Raw genomic sequence first — 26,880 nt, 5'->3', positions numbered from 1 at the left:
CTCAGGGGTTACTCCTGGATCTGTGTTCCAGGGGTTTCTCTTGGCCATTTTAGAGAACGGTCTGCAGTGGTGGAAATCTAACTGAGGTGGGCAGCATGGAAGGCAAGCAAGCACCCATCTACTATTCTATCTCTCTGGGTAGACTAGATATTTAGCTTCTCCACATTTCTGAGACTTGCTGTAGAACAGGAAAGATAATCCATCTCTAAGGTTTGCTGTCAGGTTTCGAGAAACAGTGCACAGGGAGGCTGGTTGAAATATGGTGCGTGTGAAGGAAGTTGATAAAAAGCTTGTTGATCTAGTGAGGACTTGGAGCGGGGGTTTATTGGCAAGCGGGTAACTTATCAGCCCACCGGTGCAGGGCTGGGGTGGGGTGGGCAGCACACCGAGGGGCAGGAAGAGGCTGCCCATTGCACAGGTGAGGAGACTGAGGCAGCTGGAGACCGTCTCATCGTGGCTCAGTGCAGGGCTTAGAGCTGCAAGTTGGTCTGCAGCCAGAAGTCTGTGTCTAGAGCAATTACTTCTCCTACATATGCCCACCTTGGTCTGGAGGCTCTGAAATTTCCCCTCCTGCTCCGTCCCTTCCTTCTGGGTCCCCGCCTGCCCCCTCTGCCCTGGTGGCCGGAGTCTGCCTCACCCAGAGTCTCTCTGGGCACAAATGTGATGGTTGATGGCAGCGTCTTCTCAGCACCTCCAAGCCAGGACTGTTGGTGTCTGAGAGCAGATAAAATGTCCCTAGATCAGGGGCCAGTGGTCGGTGCTGAAGAGGACAGATGAGGGAGCACTGTTCACTCGAGAGAACTGCCAACTTTGGTAGATCCTGGCGCTGCTGCCTAGCCGTGCCATGGGGTGCAGCCTCAGTTTCCCCCATCTGTAAAACAGGAATCGGATTACTCAAATTCCCCCTTTTGGGAGCTCTGCCCCTGGGGAAAGGACAGAGGTGACTGCAGGAAACACAGGCAGTCCCACACCTGAGTGAGCCGGGGGTCACTGAGCGGGAGTCTGAGCAGCTGCCAAGTCCCCCCTTCTTCTGCCTCCCCCCCTCCAGAGCGGAGTAGGTCTGGGAATCGCGCAGTAAACACGGCAGATGTGGCATTCGTCTTCCTGACAGCGCGGGCAGCCAGGTGATGGCTGAGCGGGAGAAGGCGGTTTATGAGGAGATGGGAGGAATTTACTGTCGCTGCTCGGCTCCCCAGGTGGGAGCTCATTGAGAGGCTCCTGGAGGGGCTCGTAAAGGGGCTCGTGGAGGGGGCTCGCTGGCCACTAGGGGTATGTGTGCTGAGCAGGGTGTCCAGCCCTAGCTGAAGGCAGCAGCAACAGTAATACAATGACAGCAGCCAGGACTGACTCGAAGACTGAATCCAGGTCCAACTTCCGTTCCACCGGGTTGCGTCTAATAGTTTCGACAACCCATTTGACAGATAAGAAGACTTAGGCAAGTCTGGGCCCAGGGCCTCTGTGGTGACCAAGTAATGAGATTGCTCATCTCACACCTGCCAGCTACCTGACCTTGGATCAGCTTCTGGCCTATGTACCCTAGGGGGTTGGGGAAGCCGCCTCCCCCAGGGGACAGGCTGGAAGAGGAACCTCTGGAGTGACCAACTGTACCCACATGTGAGGAACTCTGAAGGCTGCTCCCATTTGTTTGCTGGGCTCTGTATTAGGGACAGGCCTGCGCATCGTGACTTCTTTGTGGGAGCTGGTAGGGCCTGGTGCTAGAGATGGCACAGTGCTGACCATGTGGAGACTGGTGGGGACAAGGTGTGGCATGTGCCAAGGCCCTGCGATGGCCCAGCATCGAGGAACAGGGAGGCAGCTGATGTCAGGAGAGCAACAGAGGTGGGCATGGGGTAGCATAGAGCAGTTTGATAGGATTTGTTCTTGCGCATTCAGGGTCTGGAAGAGATTGGTGTTACCCCATTCATGTCTGCACAGATTCACTGTCTATCCAGGGTGGGAAGGGGCAGAACAGATGACGATGTCTGGGGTGGCATCCAGGAGGGTTATAGGGGGAGGATTATTATAGGGTTATTGGGGAGGATCTTCAAGTTTGCAGAGTTGTTGTGGGGGCAACAAGAGGCAGGGTAGACCCCAGGGCTCTCTTCAGGTGGGGAGTGGGCTGGGGAAGGAAGCAGGTGGGGTCGAGGACACAGGTAGGGGGACACAAGCAAGGGATCCAGGGGCATGGAGAGCGGAAGCTGCTCCCACCTGTCTTCCTTCCTTTCTTCCTTCCTTCCTTCCTTCCTTCCTTCCTTCCTTCCTTCCTTCCTTCCTTCCTTCCTTCCTTCCTTCCTTCCTTCCTTCCTTCCTTCCTTCCTTCCTTCCTTCCTTCCTTCCTTCCTTCCTTCCTTCCTTTTTTTTTTCTTTTCTTTCACTTTTGGTTTTTGAGAGGAAATCTCTCCTCCCTGAAATTAGGAAATTAGGCCAGGGGCATGTTTCAAGGGTTGCAGCAGCTGTTCTACATGCAGGAGGCCTGGGTTTCAGCCCCAGCACTGCATGGCCTCTGAGCAACATCGGGGACAACTCCCTGAGCACTGAACTGAGAGTGCTTTCTGAGTACCATCAGGTGTGGCCCCAAATCCAACAAGCAAAACCCACCCAAACACTAATCAAGCAAGCAAACACTGCCCTGTTTCCCCAGACCCAGGGAAGACTCTGGACAGGGTAGGATGCTTGTGACTGACAGTTGCCCTTCCAGGGGCCCCTCCATCCTGAGTTTCACCTGGGGGAACTGAGGCCCTCGAGCTATCTTCTAGTGGGTCTATGCCTGACCCATGGTTGCTGGCAAGTGTGTTTGATCCATCTGCTGCTCCAGTTGCTTCCTGGAACCCTGGTGCCCTTCTAGAACTTTACCCAAAGAACAAGCACTGGCTGGCGTGTGTACATTTGTGTGTGTATGCGTGCGTATGTGTACTTTACATGTTTGCATGTCATTGTGAGTCTGTATGTAAGTGATATGCGAGATGGACACATGCACTTCTGCTGGCTACAGGGGGGACCCCAACCTGAGAACCACACTTGACTGTGCTCCCCCACATCCCCTGCCTCTTCCCATCCATGTGTTTGAAGCTGGGGTGAGCAGTGAGGGAGGCTGGAGCTGTGCCTGAGACCAGCCCCGGGTGAGCAGAGCTGAAGCAGGAATGCTGCAAAAGGTCAAGAAAAGAGACAGATGAGTCAGAGTGATAGCACAGCAGGGAGGACATTTGCCTTGCACGTGGCCAACCTGGGTTCAATCCCTGGCTTCCCATATGGTCCCCCGAGCCTGCCAGGAGCAATTTCTTTTTTTTTTTTTGGTTTTTGGGCCACACCCGGTGAAGCTCAGGGGTTACTGCTGGCTATGCGCTCAGAAGTCTCTCCTGGCTTGGGGGACCATATGGGACGCCGGGGGATCGAACCGTGGTCCGTCCTAGGCTAGCACAGGTAAGGCAGGCACCTTACCTTTAGCGCCACCGCCTGGCCCCTTGGAGCAATTTCTGAGCAAAGAGCCAGGACTAATCCCTAAGCACTGCTGGGTGTGGCTCAAAAACAAACATACATACAAACAAACAAAAACAGAAAAATAAAAAAAAGACCTAAAATAAGACCCAACCAAAACAAACAAACAAACAAAAAAGAAACCAAACCAAAAACGAGAGAAAAAGCATTGAGGGCTCCCAAGCCTTGTAGACTGATTTGACTGTCCTCCACACAGAGTATCATTGCTGGAAACCAGTCATCATTAGGATAAGAACAAAATCTTCTCTGGTCCAGTGACTGAATCTATCCAGGCTGAACTTTTGCACATCTGAGGGCCTCGCTATTTCAGGACAAACATCGTATAACAGGCTCCTGAGTCCAGGGGAGATTTACAGGGAGCAAGAGCAGAGATCAGACAGTTGCAGAATCCCAACCTGGGCAGCATTCTCCCAGGCATGGTGTCTCAGAGAGCAAGGTCCCATGTGCTTCTCCCCCTGTTGTAACTCTCTTCCCAGCAGAGCTAGGTCTTTATCCCCCCGGAGAGGCCAGCCCCAACATGCCCACTGCCTTCTCCTGGAGGCCCCAGGACATTGAGCCATGCCTGGAATTCCCCCTCATACCAACTCCCAAAGGAAACACCTGCCGATGGTCCTGCAAGCCTGGTTGTGGACACACGTGTTCAGAAGAGGGTCTGGCTCTATGTGTATACGCTTAATACGAGTGTTTATTTATCCACGTGCCGGGGTCTTTCATGGAGCCATGTGTAACACACCAGTCTGGTGTGTGGCTATTCTGTTTGTGTGCATGTGTGTGTATGTATGTATGAGTGGCTGGCAGCTTGTGCCTTTCTGGAAGGGGCAGATGTGCATCTCCACATGAGTCTTAGAATTTGGGACTTTGCTGCTGGGCAGCGTGAAGCGGGAGAGGTGAGGGGGACCAGGGAGGAACTCTGATGATTTCAACCTTGAAAACTCATTTCAATTACAATTTACAACCTGCAGACAAAGGCTGCAGTCTCCGTAGTAACCACGGAGCAGGGCTTTGCCGGAGAAAGTCCTCTCTCTCTCTCTCCTGGCGGCTTCCCGGCTGGCTGCCTCCCAAGGCAGAGCCCACACCTGTCTCGGGCACGCTGTGCTCCGGGACACAATTAGGACATCTTCGACCCGATGCTGCTGTCACTGCCGCCATGTGCCTGGAATTCATCTCCTGCCAGGCATCCAGAAGTGGGTCTTGCTTCCTCTCACAAGTGCCGTATTCCTTCCTGGGCCTGTGTGCCCCATTCCCCCACTGGGTCTGTGTTAACCCCTTTGCTCTATGCCTTGCACACTGGGAGCCTCAAGTCCAGGCCACACCATGGATGCTGAGTAGGGGATGGACGGAGGAGGAAGGAGGGGAACTTTCAAACTGTCAGGAACTGCCTTGGAGCCTCAGGACAAGTTCGAATCCCAGCCCTGTCTCTTACCAGCAAGACCACTCCACCAGGAATCTCCCACACCGCTGGGTGCCGGCGACTTGGGAGATTAGAGGTGTCTCAAAGGCTCCTTGTGGGGAGACCAGAGCAGCGTCTCTGCCAGACCCCAAGGGAGGAGGGCCAGGTGCCTGCAGTGCTGGGGGTTGGCGGGCGCTCGCAATCAGACAGGTACTCCATCCTGTGTGTATGGGGTGCCCGTCCCTCCCGTCAACATCCTGAGCTGACATGACCACTCACTCCTGAGGCCACAGCATGTTTGGTATGTGTGATCCATGATCTGTGTGTATGTGCTGTGTGTCTCTGTGTGTAGAATGTCTGTAGGTGTGGTATATATGTGTTGTATCCTGGATGTATAGTATGTTGCCTGTGTTTGAATCTGTGTGTTAATGGGTGTCTGTATGGAATTTGTATGTGTTGCAAGTGTTGTATTTAGTATATGTGTGGTGTGTGTGTGGTATGATATCTGCTGTGTGGTACATGTGCTGTGTCACATATCATGTGTTTTGTCTTAGGTGTTGTGTGTAGTATCTTTGGTACCATGCATGTTCTATGTGTGGAGCCCCTCACTGGTTCCTTTGCTGACCTGTTTCTGCGTTCTGGCCTGACAGGCCACTTCCAGGATGGGTCTGTTTGCTGAGAAGCACCTGATGGTCCTGCATTGGCCCCTGGGTCCCAGTCCAGGGGGGCTGGAGGGGGAAGCTAAGGTTTAGCTCCTTGGGGGTGGGCGTGTGCTTGTCCTGGGGAGAGTGTCCATCTGGACCTCTCACCAGAGCAGCAACCGGGGCAGTGGGGTAGCCTTTAGCCTTGGAGACAGTGCTTGGGTGAGGAGCAAAGTGGGCATCTGGGCTGGGCTTTCCAGATGTCCTTCCCTGGGGCACAGGGCTCACCCTCTTGCCTCTCAGGACTGGGAACAGAAAGGCCTTGAGCCCAAGAATCCACCTTTCTCTTATCTGGCTGCTTCTCCTGGCAGTGGTGCTTCCTGACGGTGTGGCTCCCCCCAGCAGGGCCTTGGGCAGACAGGGCTGGTCCCTCGGGCGTCTCATTTGCTCTGGCACTTAGCACGCACAGACCACTGTGCCCTTCTGTGCACATCAGCCACCCATCCCCACAGGGAGCTCTGGATGCCGGGCTCTAAGTGCCATCATTACTTCCCCTTATGGAGCGGAAACTCGGGCCCTGAGCAATGAAGATGGGGCCCAAGGCTGCAGCTTAAGGAGCAGGCTGGTGGCCCCAGTGCAACCAAGGAAACGGCAAGTAGGAGCCCTGTTGGCTGCCGGGAGAGCAGTTTGGTACCTTGGAAATCCCCCTGGCTCCTACCCGGATGTCACACCCAAGGGATTGTGACTGGGTGCAACTAACTGAACCTTTCTCCCCTGAGCTATGATGACCTTAAGAAATAGATAGCAGGTTCTAACCTGGGCCACAGGGTCTTGGAGGCTGAGCTAAATATGAGACAAGCTTCCAATGCAAAAACAGGGCACAGTGTCTGGCCATTGACTATAAACAACAGGAATCAGGACTGGACTTAGCACAGTGGGTAGGGTGTTTGCCTTGTAACAGCTGACCAGGGTTCCATCTCGGACATCCTATACAGTCCCCTGAGCTCAGCAGGAGAGATTCCTGAGTGCAGAGCCAGGAGTATCCCCTGAGCACAGCCAGATGTGAGCCTCCGTGCAGGCCCAATTCGGGAACCCAGCAAATAAACTGGGACTTCTGAGGCCTGAGGCTCATGCTATGGGGAGACAGATGGGGTACAGGGGGCTCAGAGACCAACTTATTCTCACCAAGAGGCCTGTCCACTGGCCTGTGACCTGGGTCTTCCCTCGTGGGCCTCTGTTTTCTCTACTGAAATGGCCAATGTGGGGAGATGTGCTCTAGTCCCCCTGGTCCCTGGTACTGGAACTATGTGATTCCCCTCTCCCCAGTAGTTTTCTGTGGGCTACATGAGGCAGGGGACCTGGCTGCCATGTTACTGAGTGGCCTGGATTATTGAGGGATGACAGAGGCCACAGCCAGCTCACTCCACACAGGTGCAGTGACTCCTGCTGGGGGTGAGGGCATTGGAGGAACTGACCACGCAGCTCAGCGTGTGCTTCTGTACCTGGGTCTGTGTTTGGGGGCCCAGGGCTGTGGGTCCGAGGTCCTGGGGGCCCACAGCAGTCTTGGAGGCAGGGGGCATTTATGGGGCTCTGTGTCCTTATCCTGGCCAAGCCATGTGGGATCTGTTGCTCCTAGGCAGGGGGAACATAGTCTGTCGGTCCTCCTTCTCCCTGACCTTCCTCTTCAGACCCCCCCACCCCGCCCTCTCAATAAAGCACTGAGAGCAGCTAAGAATACCCCTGAGCTGCCTCAGTTTCTGTATCTTCTTTTTTTTTTGCCACCTCCTACCACGACTGAGATGATTTGTGTGAGAGTCAGCCCATATGAGGCTTTGAGCCAAGTCTGGCTTCCAGCTGGTGCTCATATCCAGTGGCAGCAGGTATTCAGTGCAGATCCTGAGGTTCCCAGGCAGGCATACCACTTCTTCCAGAAAGCCTTCCCAGCTTGCTCCAGCACAGAGGCCTCTGGGGTCTCCTGAGAAACCCCGTGTGTAGCTTGAGAGAGAGAGAGAGAGAGAGAGAGAGAGACAGAGAGAGAGAGAGAGAGAGAGAGAGACAGAGAGAGAGAGAGAGAGAGGGGAGAGAGAGAGAGAGGGGAGAGAGAGAGAGGAGAGAGAGAGAGAAGAGAGAGAGAGTGCGAGAGCGAGAGAGAGAGAGAGATTTTGGGCCATACCCAGAGGTGTTTGGGGCCGACTTCTCCTGGCTCTGTGCTTGCTTAGGAATTATTTCTTGGTTGGCTTAGGGGACCATATGGAATGCTGGTGATTGAACCTGGGTTGGCCACGTGCAAGGCAAATGCCCTACTCACTGTGCTATTGCTCCAGTCCCCCAGCATGTGTTTGTGAAAGCACAAAGGGGAGAAGGAAAAGTGGCTCCTCTGGCTTGCAGGGGTGTCCTTAGTGACCAGAACTCTGGAGCCATCAGGACCCTCACCCTGTGGGGTGATTCTCACACTCTTTGTGCCCATTTTCCCTGCAGGACCCTGTGTTGGGGGCAGCACCCCTGGCTGCTGGAGGCACAGACAGACTCTGGGTGGTAGGTTCTTGGCTGTGCAGTTGAGGGGACCCCAAGGTCAGTCCCACTGAGTAGGCAGGTCTTAGGATCTCAGAAAGACCCAGCCACTGCCTTCCAGGGTGAGGGTTCCTGGGGCCTGCTGGGCTGTTCCCAGGTCTCAGGGTCTCAGGACGGTGAGTCCCCACTTCTCCCAGGGTGTTCCAAAGAGGTGCTTCGACAGGCTCTGTGGCCTCTGGGCTCAGAGGTGCTTGTCCCCACCCCAGCACCGCCCTCTGTCTCTGGAGATCCCTGACACTGCCACCCTCAGTCTAGGACACTGTCCTGATGAAGCTCTGCTTCGTGCTCCCTTGCAGACCGCGAGCGCATCGGGCAGGACTCAGCTTATGAGCAGGAGGGGAAGGTGCAGTTCGTCATCGACGCCGTGTACGCCATGGGCCATGCATTGCACGCCATGCACCGCGACCTGTGCCCGGGTCGTGTGGGGCTCTGCCCACGCATGGACCCGGTAGATGGCGTGCAGCTGCTCAAGTACATCCGCAATGTCAACTTCTCAGGTTTGTGCGTGGGGCATGTGCCACCCTGTCGTCTGTGGGGCATGCAGGCAAAAGGGCTGGGAGTGGGTCTCCCCAGCTCAGCCAGGTCCCTAAGTGTGTGACCCTGCGTCCCAGGCATCGCCGGGAACCCTGTGACCTTCAATGAGAACGGTGATGCACCAGGACGCTATGACATCTACCAATACCAGCTTCGCAATGGCTCGGCTGAGTACAAAGTCATCGGTTCCTGGACCGACCAGCTGCACCTCCGGGTAAGCGGGGCAGGGTGGATAGGAGGGCCCCATGGGGATGGGAGCAGCACTTGTGCCCCTGACCCCAAGTTAGGGCTCCTTCCTGTCCCTCCCAGGCTGTGCTGCCCATTCTGTCTTGCCCTGCTCACCCCCTGCCCTGCCTTGCCTGCTTCCTACTGCCACCCTCTGCCCTGAACCTCTGGCTACATGTCCTGGGCTGGAGCAGGCCTGGAGGCACCCAGGTAAATGGGGAGCAAGAGGGCTGCATTTGAACATCCTTTCTGGGGGTCGCCCCTGCAGTGCTCCAGCCAAGGCCACTCCCAGTGATACTGGGCCAGTGGTGTGAGCCTGAAACATCCTGGGAACCCTCAGGTGGGTTCTGGGATTGAACCCAGAATTGAATTCAATTGAATCCCTTCAATTGGAAGCAGGCTCTGTGCATGGGGCAGCGCTCTGCCTTTTGGGGTGCCTCGTCAGGTGTCAGGGTCCTATTTATTTCCAGGCTGTCAGATCACACTGGGCAGACATAATTTTTTTGGGTATCCCAGTGAGGGTCTGGAGCAGAAGCCTCATGCTCCAATCCTGAGGGATTGGGGACCGTGAGACTAGTTGTGGAACTGAAACTGCAAACAGCTTCTCCCTGTAACTTGAGGTCTTTATTGAGAAGAGAAACACCACCCCATGGGTGGAGAACAGGTAGGAGTAAGGGAACAATCCAGAGGTACTTCCAGTTCATGAGTGACAAGCAGCAGCAAAGAAGAATTATTCTGAATAAGATGAAAACCAGTTACTCCAGCAGGGGTCCTTCTCCTCAGCTCCTGGGCTGACTGGGGCCTGTGTGCTCCTCACAGACCCTTGATGTCCCCAGCAGTGACGAGAGCCAGGAGAGCTTGTACCTTTGCTTCATAACCCTAGGGACACGGTCCCTGCTTTGGGGTGAAGGGATGAGCTGTGCTCAGGGTCAGCCCAAAGGATGTCTGGATGAATCAGAGACACCCAGTTGGTCTGGGTCCCTGTCCAGTCCAGCCATTCCCATACTAGGCCCTGGGAGAGAGGACCCCTGACACCAACATCCACCCTCGGAATACCCTTGTCACAGGAACAGCGCTGTGCCCCATCACATGATCTCCCCTGGGACACCCAGTCTGGGACTGATGGGCGCATGGCCCAGGGGTTCAGATCTCACCAAACAAACCCAACTGGCAGGCAGTGCCCTCTGTAGAGGTGGGATGGAGGCAGAAGGCAGGGTGGTGGTGGTGTGTACCCCTGTGGCTGCAGTTGCTGGCTCTACCTGATCCCCCATGAGGACATTCCTTGTTTGAACCTGACTGTGAAGGTGACTGGACTGGGAAGCACCACTCCTGTCACCCCTCTCTCCAGAGGTGGCAACGTGGAAGTGGCAGGGTGGCAGTAAACTTGGTATTTCCCTGTCTTCTTTTTTAGAATGGAGTTGGGAGTGGGAGGAAGTGAAGGATGGGATCCCCACCTCACTTTACTTTTATTTTGTCCTTGAGTGTTGGTTTGGGCTGAGGTTTGGGGGCCATAGGGCAGGAATGGTTTGGGGGGCACCAAGGAAAAGATTCTGTAATTACCAAAAAAAAAAAAAAAGAAAGAAAGGGGCCGGGAAGGTGGCACTAGAGGTAAGTTGTCTGCCTTGCAAGCGCTAGCCAAGGAATGGACCTCGGTTAGATCCCCCGGCGTCCCATATGGTCCCCCCAAGCCAGAGGCGATTTCTGAGCATATAGCCAGGAGTGACCCCTGAGCGTCAAATGGGTGTGGCCCAAAAACCAAAAAAAAAAAAAAACACCAAAAAAAAATTACTTTTCACACTGCTGACAAGAGCTCGAACCCTGGCCCCATATGGTCCTCTGAGCCCTGAACACAGAGTTCAGGGTTAGCCCTGGAGCCAGCTAGGTATAGCTAACAAACAAACAAACAAATAGCCTCGATCTGCTTCCCACTGTCTTCCTCCCATCTCTGAATGTAAGGCTTCTAACCTAGTGTCTGGACCCACTATGTCTCTTTGACCCCAGATCTACACACTTCCATTGTGGGCTGCCCTGTGCTGGCGGTGGCAGCAGGAACCCTCCTTGTAGCATCTGGCCTCCTTCCCTTCATGCCTAAGTCCCCAAGGGCAAAGCAACTTTGGGTCTGCTCCTTAGATGAGTCGGGGAGAGGGAGCGAAGGTTCTGAGAGGTTGGGGCATTTGACACACAGGACACACAGAATCCAGCATCCGCTCTGACTCTGGCCTTTGCTGTGTTCCTTAGCTCCTGTGGGTCACAGGCCCAGCATGCCCAGAATCCAGGGTGCCTGTCTTTCTAGAGTTCTCTCCTCACCACTCACACCCCCCCCCCAACCCGGGCTGTGTTAGGATCTCCCCTTACCCAATCCTTTCCCTCCCCTTAGCCTGGAATCTTCTTGTTCCAGGATGGAGCACTGAGCTCTGAGTCAGGCCATGCCTGTGGCTAAGAAGCCTTCTTCTATATGATGAGGGGCAGGACAGAGGCTCAGGTGCTTATCACTATGTGATTCCCTGAGCATTGTCAGGAGGGATCTCTGAGCACTGAGACAGAGTCACCCCTGGAGCACTGCCCTCCTCCCCCAATAGGCTCCCTATAAGCCACATGTATGGATGGAGCAGGTGTTTGAACGTAGCCAGGCTCTCTTTGGAAATTGGAGGTTTTGGGGGGGGCAGGTGCATCTCAGCCTTCTGAATCTGGCACCCTCAGTAGCATGTGTCGACCCCACTGTGGCTCCTTGGCTCAGGGCAGCTGTGTCTTCAGAGATATGAGCTGTGACTCCAGAAATTCAGAGCAAGATGCGAAGAAATACCGTCCAGGTGTCTCCCAATGAGACAATCAGGGCTGAGCCAAGGGGCCACACACAACCTACCCTGCCCACCTCCCACCTCCATGTGCATCCCTGGGCTGAGGCTCTGGGTAACTGTGAGTTGTGAGGGAGCCAAGTTTCACTTTTTCCCAACTGTGGCTTCTGCTGTCACCTGGGTTGCTCCTGAGCAGGAAGTCAGGACTCTCTCTGCTCTGTACCTCGAGTTATCTCTGCTGTGTTTGGGGGGGTGAGGCTCCATCTTCCCACAGGACCCGGGAAGCTTGATCAGGATTCCCCAGAGGTCTGTCCTGTCTGAACTGTGTGTGATGGGTCAGCTGGTGGGATCCAGCCAGTCCTCAGGCCGGGTTCAGGGTGGCGAGGCCGAGCTGCTGCGCAGTCCTGTGGGGGGCTGCCGGTGTATCTGAGGTCCATCCCCCCCGTGCCGTCCCTGCCAGATGGAGCGGATGCGCTGGCCGGGGAGCGGGCCGCAGCTGCCCCTCTCCATCTGCAGCCTGCCGTGCCAACCGGGTGAGCGCAAGAAGACTGTGAAGGGCATGCCTTGCTGCTGGCACTGCGAGCCCTGCACTGGGTACCAGTACCAGGCAGACCGCTACACCTGCAAGACGTGCCCCTATGACAAGCGGCCCACGGAGAACCGCACGGGCTGCCGGCCCATCCCCATCATCAAACTCGAGTGGGGCTCGCCCTGGGCCATGCTGCCCCTCTTCCTGGCCGTGGTGGGCATCGCCGCCACCCTCTTCGTGGTGGTCACCTTCGTGCGCTACAACGACACGCCCATCGTCAAGGCCTCGGGCCGAGAGCTGAGCTACGTGCTGCTGGCTGGCATCTTCCTGTGCTATGCCACCACCTTCCTCATGATCGCCGAGCCCGACCTGGGCACCTGCTCGCTGCGCCGTGTCTTCCTGGGACTGGGCATGAGCATCAGCTATGCGGCCCTGCTCACCAAGACCAACCGCATCTACCGCATCTTCGAGCAGGGCAAGCGGTCGGTGAGTGCCCCACGCTTCATCAGCCCTGCCTCGCAGCTGGCCATCACCTTCAGCCTCATCGCGCTGCAGTTGCTGGGCATCTGTGTGTGGTTCGTGGTGGACCCGTCCCACTCGGTGGTGGACTTCCAGGACCAGCGGACGCTCGACCCTCGCTTCGCCCGCGGGGTGCTCAAGTGCGACATCTCGGACCTGTCGCTCATCTGCCTGCTGGGCTACAGCATGCTGCTCATGGTCACCTGCACCGTGTACGCCATCAAGACACGCGGCGTGCCCGAGACCTTCAACGAGGCCAAGCCCATCGGCTTCACCATGTACACCACCTGCATCGTCTGGCTCGCCTTCATTCCCATCTTCTTCGGCACCTCCCAGTCGGCAGACAAAGTGAGTGGCAGGGGCCGCCGGGGATTTCGGGTTGAGGGTGGCGGAGCAGCCAGGCGCCTGTTCTAGAAGCTTCTCCCTCTAAGGCCCGCTGGGGACCTCTGCTCTTTGCCAGGAATGTTTCCTCTGGCTTCCTCTCCTGTTCTCTTCCTGTTCTCCTTTTTTATTTTAATAATTTTTTTGTTTTATTTTATTTAATTTTTGGTTTTTGGGCCACACCCAACAGTGCTCTGGGGGATACTCCTGGCAGATTTGGGGATACTGGGGATCCAACCTGTGTCAGTTGCAGGCAAGGTAAACACCCTACTCTTTGTACTAGAGCTTGGCTCCCTCCTGTTCTCCCCTCCTTGTTGCTCACCACACCTTTCTTTCATCTTATCTCCTCCTCATCTTCCTGCCTCCCTGTCTCCTAGGCCCCTTTCCTCTTTCTCTCTCCTTTCTCTGTCATTCCAGTCTAGAATGACTATCAATTATATGATAATGCCTATCATTCCAGTCTGCTCAGGATGGTCCCTCCTTACTGTCTGCCCTGACTCTCCCTGTCCAGCCTTCCCTCTGTCCCTCTTGGGAGCTCCAGGGATCCCGGAAGTGGGAGGTAGACTGGTCCCCTCCCCCACAGCTCGGCCTAGCCTGAGTTTGGAGAGTTCTTGAGGGATTGGAAACTGCTAATATTCAGTGTCCAGGCACAACCTGGTGTGACCAAGGCCTCTACTACAGGTCTTACTTTGTGCCTGACCCCAAGTCTGGCCTGGGTCCCATTAGCTAGCTCATGACTTTAATTACTACAGTGGTGCCTGAGGTCATAGCTCTTGCCTTGTAGTGCTGTCAGGTATATGATGGGGACAGGTGTGAGGACAGGTGACAAGGTGGAGCTGAGACACCTGGATGACAAGGCATTCATAGACGCTTCGGGAAGGCAGATTGTCAGTGAAGGAGCCTTCCACTGGATGTGTATAGGGCTCATCCTGGCTGGTCCTGGTGGTGCATGCAAGGGACTCAGTGGTGGCAGGGATCATGGGGTGTTGGTGGGTGCTCTGGGAGGAACTAGAGGAGGGCCCAGAGCTTTAGCTGTGTTGTGGTTGGGCACTCTCAGATGTGCAAGCATGGTAGAGAGGCCTGGAGTTAATAAACAAACATGGATGTTGTGGTCATCCTGACACAGCTAAAGCTAAAGCTGTGATCTGGGGATAGTACTGGGGTTACAGCTGTGCTCGTCGCTGACCCCACTTTGACCCCAGTATCACATGATCCCCCCCAGCACTGCCAGATGTGACCCACACCATTGTGTGGCTGGGAAGACTCTGAAACAGTAAAGCTGTGAACCAGTTGTGAATTCCAGGGTTGTTTATGGGGATGCAGCATCAGAGATAGGGTCTTGCCTGTACCATGCACATGCCCAATGCTGGTGTCCATAGGGCTGGGAGAGGGGCGGCACCACTGACCTATTATTGTGGAGGCACAGAAGTGAGCCCTGGCTGGGACACCTTCTTTCTGGGCCACCTTCCCTCAAAGGCTCCTCAAAGATAGTGGGGCACCCTCCTCCACACTGAGTCCTTCCTGGAGGCCTGTGGCTGGGCTGAGGTGAGGAGCAGCTTTGGGCTGGCGGTGACACACTAGTCACCTGTGTAGGGTGCCCATGCCATCAAATCATCTTGTTTGTGGAGTCTCTGCTATCTTGTACTTAGAGTCTATGCCATCAGACCACCCTGCACAGGGAGCCTGTCATCAGATCACTGTACACACGAGGCCCAAGCAGACATCAGGCCAGCATGCCCTATAATCCAGAGTCTTGCAGTATCTCCAGGTCTGTCAGAGGCACGTAGGGCAGGTGCTGGTGAGGTGGCCCATCCCATCAGGCCTGCAGCCCACCTCTCCTCTGGCAGCCTGAGAGTGACCCCAGGATACCAAGCGTCTTTCTTGACCCCTCTGCAAACAGCCTAGAGATGATGCCCCTCCTCTGGTGTCCCCAAATCCACTGGCAGGCCAGCGGGATCCTCTAGCCTCCTTCCCCCTCACTTGCCCCTTTTTCCTCCCTTTAGGGGGTAGCCCCTCACACTCATCCTTTGAGGACCCCAAGGCACCTACCACAGATGACCCTAACTCTGTGCTGCTCTGGGACCAGCTCTGTCCCAACAAATAGCACATGGGATAGATACTCTACAACCTTCTCTGACTTGTTTGGTTTTCTCATACCTGTCAGTGCTCAGAACTTGGTGACTCCTGGCAGTGCTGTAGGGGCATGTGGCAGCAGTGTGTCACACTTGCAGGGCACATTTCCTGTCTCTTTTCTGGCTTCTGGGGCAAAGGGGCAGGGGAGGACACAGCCCTGAAGAGTCGTCAGGCTCTGTGTGTATGTGTGAGTATGTATGTACGTGCAATGGTGTATAGGTGTATAAGAAGATATAAACTTGTGCCACTATATGTGGGTATACCAATGGGAATGTGAGTGCCACTTGTGTGTGTCTGTGTCGAGGATAGGTGTCTGAACATATGCCCTCTTGTGCGACTGTGTGGGAATGTGAGCGTGTGTATGCCACTGTGATGCGTGTACAAGTATAAGCAGATGCCATTGTGTATGTATGTGTGGAAGACAAGAGTGTGAGTGCAGACATGTGTTTACCACTGTGTCAGTGTGTGAGGGAACGAGCATCTGTTCCACTGTGTGTATGTACCTCTGTGTGTCAATTGTGGCATGCATGTTCAGTGGCTAATGGACAGTGTGCAAACATCTGTGTGCCTCTCTGCAGATTGAATGTCAATGGGGGTTGGTTGTGGCTGCTGGTGTGCGTATGTATTTGTGTGTGTGGGTTGGGTGTATGATTGCTGCTGTGTGCCGGGTGTATTGGGGAGTTCCCGTGTCAGGCCTGAGGGTGCTGTTGAGTTGGGGGAGGCCACTTGAGCGCGCATAGCTGTGTGTGCCCCAGTGCTGCCATTCAGCTGCGCCCTCTCCCTTGGGCTGAAGCTGTCTGTTCGCTCGGGTGAACAGTGGACGGATTTCCCAGTGTTAACTCGGATTTCCAGGGCTTACCACTGCCGTGGGAGGCATTACCTTGAGCTGTCGGGACTGCCCTTTGCTCTGCATGGGGTGGCAGCTCAGCCAGGCTTAAGGGGGGAACATGATCTCAGAGGCCCACCGGTGGGGGTTGGGAAGCTCCTTCATTTGCATTGGACAGATCTCCAGGGTTTGCCCAGTGCCTGGCACAAGCACAGAGCAGACAGCACTAAACCTATGTCTCCCTCGCTCTACAGGCACCAGCCCTAATGCAAAACCAAAAAGTTGCTCATAGCTCCCCAGAAGTGACCACTGTCCCCCTTGCTGTGATTTTGTCCTCTCCCAGTACACCCTTTGTGTGGAGCATGCAGGCTGGCAAAACCTAGCCAAAAGAGAGAGTGGGTGTGCTGAGGGCCCAAACTCTGGGCCGGGAGAGATGGGGACGTCACATCCCAGAGGTGGCTCGAGGACCTGCATTGGTGCCTGGGCCTCTTCCTACAGGGATGCAATGGGGTCTGGGGCTTCTAGAGGAATCTGGCCTTTCTGGGTGGCTCAGCCTGCTCCAACCTCCTGGTAGGGCCTGTGTGCTAACTTACGGGGCTTTGCTGGGCATAGGGCCATCTCCAGCCTATGGGTAGCAGGAACTCCTTTCTCCCAGGGTTCACCACATGTAGGCTCCCTTGTTAATTGGACCTTGTGGTTTGCAGAAAGGAAGAAAGACCCAGAACAGAGTGGGCCTAGTCCTGCAACCCCTCCCCTCACTGAGCACAGGGCTGGCGCTGACTCTTCTGGGTCCCTGTGAAATGCTCAGGAGAACTTAGGCTCTCATGGAGGAAGATTCAAGGGGTCTGCTTCAGCCCAGCATGTGGCTGAGAAGCTTATGGGGACAGAGGGCCCTGCTTCCCACATGGATCAGGGCAGGATGGCATCTGGAACCCGTGTCCTGTCTTCCAACCCTGGGTCTATGTCCACAACACGACTTGATCTATCCAGGCCACATCAACTCTGCCTGGGCCACCAGTGAGCTCCCAAACCCACTGCACCAAGGCAGGGCAAAGGGCCCATGATGCGTAGCTGACCTGGAAACATGACCCTGGCACAAATCAAGCCCCCAAGTCCCAGTGGTAGGAAGGCACAGGGTCTCTGGGAGTGTCCGGTGCAGAGACACCCAGCTAGCTCCCAGCACCTGCACTCCTCATTTCCTGCCTCTCTCTAGCTTGTTCCCAGGAATACAGTTGCCTCATGCTGGGAGTTGGCTGTGCCCTGGGGTGGTGAGGGCCTGGCTCTGTGATAGCCTGTGCTTGTGGCACAGGAAGCCGTTTATCCACTCCTTCCTCTGCCTCACTGTGAGTTCCCTGAGTGCACGTTGGCAGGGGCCTTGGACTTACTCCTCATTCATTCCACTGCACTGATGAAACCGGGCCTCTCTCCTCACATACCCCAAAAGGCAATGAAGCCCTAGGGGGGCCTGTAGGAGGTCTTCAGGATCCGAAGGCCTTCTGGGAAGGGAAAGGAAGGAGCAGGGAGGGGAAGACCATCCCATCAGAGATCCCTCTGATGAGGAAGCATGTCTGAGAAAGGGTGTCTAGAACTCCTCTAGAAACACACCCACTGGACTGGGTGTAGGGAATAGAAAGATTCCTTGGGTACTGGATAGAACGGGGTTTCCAGGAAGGCTTTCAGGAAGTGGTGGCATGCTAGCTAGGCCCCAGAGGGAAGAGCTGATCTAGGAAGCAGAGGCCCTACTTTCCCAGTGCAAAGATTTGGGGTTCCTGAGCAGGCTGCAGGCAGCCAGAGGAGTGAGGGGAGCGGGGACCCCAGGCCGGGCCATGAGAATTGTCAGAGGCTCCTGGAAGTCCCCGCCATTGAAGAATGGATCCTCCAACACCCAGATTAATGGCCTTTCATAGTGCTAAACATCTGTCACCGTTAGTGCTGGCGCATGAGCATGAAATGAGTTCTGACTGCGTTGCCACTGCCGGCTTGTGCTGTAGGTCCCGTGCCACAGTCCTGCTCTGCGCGAGTGGCACTGAAAGGGGCCGAAGGTGTCTGGGGGACTTGGGCAGGGCCTGGGCGAGTTCCAAGCACTGACCCCTCTGGCCTTCAGCCCTATTTTGGGAACCCTTGATATAGCTCAGGGGGTACGTTTCCCCCAAATAGCACAGGAGGGTGGAAAAACACTTGTGTGCCTGGTGGGCCAGATGTCAGTCGACTCACTGCAGCCTGGCTATGAACCTGGTGGTTGAGTAAGCCATGAGGCCCAAAGCCCCAGCATACAAGGTAGGGGGTCCCCAGGCCTGTCACCCCCCACACTGTGCGGTGATTGACAAGGCCTGGGGAGCCAGGCCTGATGCCACCCCCTGACCTCTCCATTAGCTGTACATCCAGACGACGACGCTGACGGTGTCGGTGAGTCTGAGCGCCTCGGTGTCCCTGGGGATGCTCTACATGCCCAAGGTCTACATCATCCTCTTCCATCCGGAGCAGAACGTGCCCAAGCGCAAACGCAGTCTCAAAGCCGTGGTCACCGCTGCCACCATGTCCAACAAGTTCACTCAGAAGGGCAACTTCAGGCCCAACGGGGAGGCCAAGTCCGAGCTCTGTGAGAACCTCGAGGCCTCAGGTAAGTTCAGGCCCTGCCCAGGCCCTGCCTTATTGGCTCCCTTAAACCCAGGACCCGCCCATTTCCCCCCGGACCCGCCCACTCACCTTTCAGGGTGTCCAGTCCCTCTATTCCCTGCCCCTTGTGCTCAAGACCACGCCCATTCCTATGCCCCGCCCCACCTATTTCCTACACTTTGCTCCTGCTCCCTGGAGTTCAGCCCTTGCCCTATTTCCCCAGGCCACGCCCAACTACCAACCAATCAGGAAGTTTGGCCCAACCATTCCCCGCCCCTTGGACTCAAGACCACACCCATTCGCATGTCCTGCCCCATAGACTTCCCTGGAGCTCAGTCCCACTTATATATTCCCTACCCTTTTCTCCAGCTCCCTGGAGCTCAGGCCCTGCCCAATTCATCAGGCCCCACTCACCCTACTACCTGGCATCTGGCCTGTCCATTCCCTGCCCCTTTGAGCCAAGACCATGCCCAATCCCATGCCTCTCTCAACTGGCTCCCTGGAAGTCAGGCTCCACCCCTCCTGGAAGATCTACCTCCTCTGGTCCTTGTGCCTCCCCTCCAGAACTCCCCCCCTCCCAGTCCTGTCATCTCATGCCTCCTCCTGGAAGCCCAGAGAGAATATCAAAGTCACACCCCACTGGCACCCAACTTGTCCTCCCAGGTATCTCCACCTCTCCTGGAGCAGGGGTTTGAGCGATGGGGATTTGGGACCTGGGGCCTCTAGGATGTGGTGTGGCATGTGAGAAAAGGGAAGGAAGGTAGGGGAGATCTCCCACAGGCCCTGCAAGATCTGCATGCAGCAGCCCACCCTCTGTGCTCTCCTCCCCACTTCCCACGGGGTCTCGGGTGGCTGGACTGGTCCAGGAATAGGGTCAGTGGATGCTTGCTGACTATGTGACACCCCTCCTGGGCCAAGGGCATCACCCCCAGGGCAGGGTAAGTAATACAAAGTATGTGTGTGGATGTTCATACAGCCAGGCAGGGTGTTCCTGGCCCCACCACAGAGGAGCCTGTCCTCTGTTTTGCCTGTCCATGGCCTAATGTCCACAAGCTAATGGTTTGTGTGACCTGACCCGAGCTGTACCAGGAGGGTGGACTTAGGGCTCCTTTGTGCTCACCCCCACTTCCTGAAGGCCTGGCTCCTCCCTGGACACTGTAATGGTACAGATGGCTCCCTCCAGCCTGCCCCTCTTTGGAAGTCTGGGGGTCTTCCAATGTGTCCCTGACAGTCACAGCTTCTTTCTGCCCTCTAGTAGTGGGTACAGTGCCAGTGGCTACAGAGGGATGCAGGGATCACAGAAAGTGCCAGCAGGCACCCATCGGGGTTCCTTGTCCTCTGTCAGAGTCTATAGTATTTGGGGTGCCCCTCACAGACCCCACCTTGGGGGTTTGGGCCAAGCACTTCCCCTTCCTTGTCAGCAGTCAGTCACAGAAAAAGTCTGGGGGAAAGACAGTCCCTTGGCACAGCCACGCAGGACTTTCCATTTCCTAGAGCCCTTGCTCCTGCTGAGTGACCGTCACAGCAATCTTGTGCAGCCCAGAGAGGGTGAGTGATGCTCCTGAACTCACACAGCTCCCGAGGCAGTAGCTGACTAACCTCATCAGTGTCTCTTATTTGATCCTCACCGGCTGGGGCTTCCTTATTTGGAACTCCATTCTCTGGGCCCAGCAGTTGGCCTGGGTCTGTCATGGCTCCTCCTTTGGTTGATGGTTGGCTCCCACCCCATGCCTCTGGAGAGGGGGACCTTATAGAACACCTATCCTTCAGTCCTTTGGTGCTCACTCTGTGGACAGAACCCTCAGTAAACCCCCAAACTGGCCTCTCTGTCCTGAGTAGGGATCCCTTCCTGTGCCCAGCCCCACTCCAAACGTGCAACCACCACAACCACCAGAGCTTGCCTTTAATTACTTGAAGTGTCTCACACCAAACCCAGACCTGGCACTAAAGGCCTCACATATGGTAGCCACTTACAGCTGATGGCACATGACTGACTTTGTTGCTTCTGCCTATGCCTTTCCCCATGTTCTTTCCCACCGCCGCAGATCAAGAGGGGTGCAGGGTACAGGGGTATGTTAAGGACAGGCCCAACCTTCCCAGCAGCCCCTTTCTGGCAGTGAGGGGCGAGTGCTGTTCTCCCCCACAGTGTCCCTCTGGGTCCCCACTGTCTCTCAGCTCAGTGACAGCAGGGGCCATGGAAGTGGCGGATGAGAATCAAGTGATTAATTCCGGGGCCAGCCAGATGCGGGGGTGTGCGTAGAAGGAGCGGGAGGTGTCAGTCCTAGGAGCAGGGGCATTTTTCACTCTGTCACCAGCAGGCCACGTATCTTTAAACAAACAACAGAAGAAATAATTCAGGGTCCTGATTGCAGGCAGATTGGGGCGCTGAGACGCAGGGCCGACAAATGGGGGCTGTCACCGCCCGCTACGGCTGGGCTAATTGTTATCGGAGGCGGCAGTGACTGAGGGCCCGGGGCCTGGTGTCAACGTGGGGGCTGAGTCTGCCCACACCCCTCTCCTCGCCCCCCCAGTGCTGTTACCCGCTGCCCTGCCCCTTTCAAGAAATTTCCACCCACCCTTGCAGATGAGGGAGTTGAGGACCCAGGAGGGCGAGTTTTTTGGAGGCGCCACGGGGAGATGCTGATTCTCACCGGTGGAGTGAGGACACCACTGACCCAGACCATGATTTTTTCTCCTGCCTCAGTTCTAGGGGCCCCTAGACCCATTGCTTCCCTTTTCCAAGGGTCCGTTCGGGCTTCCAGGTCCTGCCATCTATGGGTTGTTTTTGCTAAAGAGGCTAGCTCTGGGGTGTATTGGGGGACACTGTCCCTTCTACTTGGCCCTGGGGTGGAGTGTAGGTGCCCAGCACCCTGAGTCCCCATTTCCAGCAGCCATTGGGGAGCTGGTGCAGTTGCCACTAAGGCCTCTTTACCTGTGAGCCAAGTCATTGGCAGGTTTATAGGCTCTGAAACTCAGTTTGAACAGTTTCCTCCTGGGGTTTGTGTGTCTGTGATGGAGCTCCAGGGAAAGGTTTTCTCCAGCCTGGCCCACAGAGAGACAGTTGGGGAGAGGGGTGGCAGAACACCAGCAGAGAAGTCAGTCCAGAGCTAAGTGACTACATGCTCGTGTTACAGATGGAGACACTGATGTTGAGTAGGGAGTGGAGATGCAGAGGCTTCATGTGGTCCTCTCACAGTAACTGTTTTTTTTTTTTTGGGGGGGGGGTCACACGCAGCAGAGCTCTGCAACCTCCCGTGGGGGACCCCTGACCCGCGGAGGTGTGGAAATGAAGGTTGCTAGTTATTCGTGGGTTTGCCCAAGCAGAACCGACCTGTGAAGAAAAACTTGAGAAGTTAGTAAGAGAAGTCCTCAAGACAACACATGCTGTTCAAAAGGGAAGTTTATTGTCGGGGGATCAACTTTTAAGGGCTGAAATACGTCAGAGGGTGTTACGGGTTTTCCACCAATTACAATTGCAAGCATTCATTAGCATAAGCTGGGACAGGTAATAGGGAGGGGCAAAGAGGTAGACCTGAGCACATGTTTATACTAAAAGAGTTTATATAGAAAACACAAGATCCAAACAGAGTCTTATAAATTTTACTCAGCAAGCATAAATAAAACATCAGCTGTAATCCTAATAACCTTTTGCTAACACAAAGGCAAGTTGCTCTATATTTTTCTTTCTGGCTGGATGTATTGGGCTGCTTTGAATTACTTTAGTATTTGTCTATTTCCTTGTTCTCAAGGCATGGGCGCCTTTGGTCACGTGGGTGACAAGATTAGGAATTACTGAGGTGTCCTATGTTCTAGGTTTCATCAGCTAGGCTCCCCACAGAGCTCAGGGCTTACTTCTGGCTCTGCCCTCTAGAATCACTCCTGGCAGGACACTGGGCACCATATTGGGTGCTGGGAAATCAAAACCTGAGTCAGCCAAATGCAAGGCAAGCACCCTATTATGTTCTGTTTCTCAGGGCACAGCACCTGTATTTCTGGGTACCTGCCTTGACTCAGCATCATCCCTATGTGAACTTAGCTGAAGCCCCTTCCCTGCTCCTTCTTCCAGGCATACCGTGCCAGGAGAGATGTGGATCATTTCACAAATGAAGACAGCCATTTGGGGGTTCTGGAGAGACAGCTCAACAAGCTGGGTCATGTATTTTATAGGCAGGAAGACTCAGGTTCATTCCCCAGCACTTCACAACTCCACAAGTACTGCCCGAAGCAGCCCCTGAGAGTAAACTCTTAGTACCACGAGTGTGGCTCAAGTGACCACCTCCCCAATCCAATAAAGAAAGGAAAGCAGATCCTGTAACACATGGTGACTGGCTTCTAGGGTGTCCCAGGCATTCTTCTTTTCATTGCCTTGGGTTCAATGGCACCCAAAACATGCCATTTCCCCATCACTGCTCAGCCCAGGGCTTGTCTATCTGTGGCTAGACTGGTTTTGCTGACAAAGAGCTGGGCTGTCCCCTGAAGCTTCAACTCTGGCGGGAGGAAGTTTTCTCTGTAGCTCAGAGACACTCGGTGCTGATGCCTCCTGCTGTCTATTGTCTCTGTGCTCACTGCAGTGCTGCTTCCACACTGTGGAGCCCTGTGTGCTGGACAAGAATGTCCCAGATGTCCCGCCCTTATCAGATGTAGAAAGGTCCAAGTGCTCTGCTCCAGGGCTAAGACGTTACAACTCCGTTAGAATACTTGGTGCTGGGCCGGAGAGATAGCATGGAGGTAAGGCACTTGCCTTTCATGCAGAAGGTCATTGGTTCGAATCCCGGCATCCCATATGGTCCCCCGAGCCTGCCAGGAGCGAATTCTGAGCGTGAAGCCAGGAGTAACCCTGTGCGCTGCCGGGTGTGACCCAACCCCCCCAAATAAACAAAAAATAAAAATAAATTTAAAAAAAAAAAAAAAAAAAGAATACTTGGTGCTGAATCAGGGGGACTTGGTTCCTTCCATCTTGTTTGTTCCCCTCACAGCTAGTTACCCTTGATCCCTGTCCTGCCCATAGAGGAGCAAAGAGAGGAAGAAGAGGGCAAACCATTTGTTTTAACTCAATGACACCATCTGTGTTTTTCAATACGCCTGCCTAGAATGCCTTCCTACCAGGCTGTCCATAGCTGCAAGGGAGTCTGGGAATTGTAGTCCTTTCCCAGAAGTCATGAGGCCAGTGAAACAGAGAGAGGATTGGGGAACTTATCCTGTGTCATGCCCATCTTCTCCAGGTGTCCTCTCCTCTCATGAACCCTGAGCCTGGTTATACAGCTTTTTTTGGGAGGGTCTGTTGTACCTTAACAGAGGGTCAGAATATACCATTATACATGGTATATTAACATCTTCTTTTTGGGACCAGACAACCATGGGCAGTCAACTGCACCTAGCCAGACCCTACACCTTGTTCCCTTTAGGGGTCTCAAACTCAATTTACCTGGGGGCCGCAGGAGCCAAAGGCAGGGTGATCCTTGAGTGCAAAGTCAGTAGTAAGCCTTGAACATTGGGGGGTGTGACCCAAACAACTAAAACAAAACAAAACAAAAAAAGATTTCTCTAGGGCACAGCCACAAAATATTGTATGGAGGGCCGCAAACGGCCTGCAGGCCTCAAGTTTGAAACCCGTGCTAGACTGCCCTACACTCTTCAGGTGGGATGGGGAAGGTGACATTTTCCGGCACTGTCTTTAGGGACTGTGAGACACCTCAGCAGGTGGAAATGGGGAGCAGTGGTGGGAGCAGACCTTGTTGCCCAGAAGAGCAGGGTCCTCAGGACACTCAGTGGTGGCTGAGTGATGACCAGCATGATGCATATGGATCCAGGAGGTTCAGGTGGGGTGGGAACACACAGAAATAGGTCGGGGCCCTGCAGATCCTTTCATGCTGGATCTCTGACAAGAGCTGGGGGTACCTCATCACAATTTTGCAACACTGGCCTCTCCTTCCTCTAACCACATCCCACTCCATGTGCCTTCTAGAACATCGAAAAGCTGTCATTGATGCCATGCTCAGGTACACCATGACTCCATTGAAAATAATAAAATGTAGGTCAGAGTACCATAACAACGGATAGGGCATCTGCCCTATATCTAGTCAACTTGGGTTCAATCCTCAGTGGGGCCACTGAGCCCAGCCAGGAGTGACCCCTCAGTGCAGAGTCAGGAGTAAGCCCTGAGCACTGGGGACATTGATGGAGGAAAGTGGATTCTGATGAAGGGGTGGGTGTTGGAACATTATGCCTGAAACACAGTCACGAATAACTTGTTAACTTTGTAATTAGAGGTAATTCAATTAAAAAAAGAAAAAGTTATTGGGACTGGAGCTATAGCACAGCAGGTAGGACATTTGCCATGCACGTGGCCAACCCGGGTTCTATTCCTGGCATCTCATATGGTTCCCTGAGCCTACCAGGAGCGATTTCTAAGCACAGAGTCAGGAGTAACTCTGATCACTGCTGGGTGGAGCCAAAACAAACAAACAACAAAACAAAACAAAACAAACTTGATGTTTGCTCTGTACTGCAAAAACTTCAAAAACAACTTCAATACCTAGAAGGAGCAGGTGGAGTGGGGTTCATCATGGGCTGTTCTGTAGAACAGTAGGGTAGGGGTTATGCCCGGGCACAGAACCCTGCCCAGTCCCGGCAGAGTAGGAAAGTTGTGCAGGTGGGTATGGCCACAGTGGGCAGATGGATGGACCCGGTGGCTGGTGTGTTGTGTAGAAATATGAACTCAGTTTCATGATGGGACTCAGAACCCGGGTGCGAGTGCCTTGGCAGCAGCCACTGACCCAGGTTCTTCTGCTCTTTCTTTCCAGCACTGGCCACCAAGCAGACCTACGTCACCTACACCAACCATGCCATCTAGCTGGGCCGCCCGAGCCCAAGAGGAAGAGGCAGAGCCGAGAGCCTGGATGGTGCCTGGGTTTGGGAACCAGCCATCTCCCGGGCCCAGCCTGTGTCCTGCTTGTCCAGGGGCCCTCCACTGGCTTGGTGCTGAGGACAGCAGAGCTCCAGGCGGTCACAGCTGGGCAGGCAGGAGAAGGAGGGGCCAGGCCACATTGGATCCCCCAAGAGCCTGACTCTTGAACCCTTGCCCCTTTCAGCCCAAAGCACAGGAGTTCAGCTCTGGGGCCCAGGCAGGCTTCTACTCATCGCCCCTCTGTTCCTGCCTGTCTCCTGGCTGCTGTCAGTCTGTCTCTATTCCTGTCTTGCTTTTTTCTTTGCTCTCTGGATCATCTTTCCTTTTCCCTACTGGTTTCCACCTAGGACCCCTCTGGGGCCTGACTCTGGTGCATTTTTCTTTCCCATCTTGTGCCCTCTTCATCCTCATGGGCACCCAGCTTGGGCTCACCTCTCTCTGCCAGCTTCTGCTCATTCACCAAATCTTCCATGTTGCAAAAGAGAAAAAAAAAAAAAAAAAAAAAAAGGAAAAAAATCAAAATGCCCAAAAAAAAAAAAAAAAAAAAAAAAAGCCCAAACAGAGACAAATCTCAAGTGTGTTGCAAAGTGCCGCGTCCTCCTGGTGGCCTCTGTGTGTGTCCCTGTGGCCCGCAGCCTGCCCGCCTGCCCGCCCGCCTGCCAGCCTGCCCCTCCCTCCTGCCGATGACACGGAGTTCAGTGCCTGGGTGTTTGGTGACGGTTCTTGATGACAATGTGTAGCGCATGATTGTTTTTATACCAAGAACATTTCTAATAAAAATGAACACATGGTTTTGCACCCCGGCTCTGTGTTCACTGGGGGGGACGGGGACATAGCACTTGGGGGGGGACTGATGGGTGCCACCCTGGAGTGGGGTGTGGGGTATAGAGAGGTTTGGGGGCTCAGCAGTAGGTGGGGTTCTGCCCTTAAGGAGATACCGTTCCTGTCTGACTCTCCTCTGCCCTGGGCCCCCACTCCATGCTCACCCTGTGAACATAAACTCCTGAAAAACTAGATACTGAGGTGTGAGTTCTCTTCCCCCTCCCACCCCCCACCCCCGTCTGCCCCAAAGGCGCTAAGGTACTTCGTGTCTGTCCCAGGACTCTGTGTCCCTGTGTGCATGGGGCCACCCCTTGCTTACTCTGTCTTGTGCGAGTGTCTGTCTGTCTGTCTGTCTGTTAGCCCACAATTCCTGGTCCGAGGACCCCCTCTGAGTGTAAATTCGCTGCAGCTGGCTTCCTCAGCAGTTTGGAGCTCAGGGCCAGGCTTTGCCAGCGGCAAATTACAGATCAAGAGACACAATGAGGCCACAGGCAGC

At 54.7% G+C, this 26,880-nt stretch overlaps 1 protein-coding gene across 1 annotated transcript in view; it reads left to right on the top strand.

Annotated features, from left to right (window-relative positions):
* The window catches only part of GRM4 (glutamate metabotropic receptor 4), a 99,934-nt gene extending 73,574 nt beyond the window's left edge, over window positions 1-26,360 (top strand). The window contains exons 6-10 of the mRNA XM_049765241.1: window positions 8,394-8,594; window positions 8,709-8,845; window positions 12,112-13,047; window positions 18,413-18,659; window positions 25,459-26,360. Of these exons, the coding sequence (XP_049621198.1) occupies window positions 8,394-8,594; window positions 8,709-8,845; window positions 12,112-13,047; window positions 18,413-18,659; window positions 25,459-25,508 (1,571 nt within the window). The 3' untranslated portion in view covers window positions 25,509-26,360. The remainder of the gene's footprint in view (window positions 1-8,393; window positions 8,595-8,708; window positions 8,846-12,111; window positions 13,048-18,412; window positions 18,660-25,458) is intronic.
* The last annotated feature ends 520 nt before the right edge of the window (window positions 26,361-26,880 follow it).

Source organism: Suncus etruscus, chromosome 18 (assembly GCF_024139225.1).
Source record: "Suncus etruscus isolate mSunEtr1 chromosome 18, mSunEtr1.pri.cur, whole genome shotgun sequence".
NCBI classification, from domain to species: domain Eukaryota; kingdom Metazoa; phylum Chordata; class Mammalia; order Eulipotyphla; family Soricidae; genus Suncus; species Suncus etruscus.
This window is presented reverse-complemented; position numbering and strand designations above follow the sequence as displayed.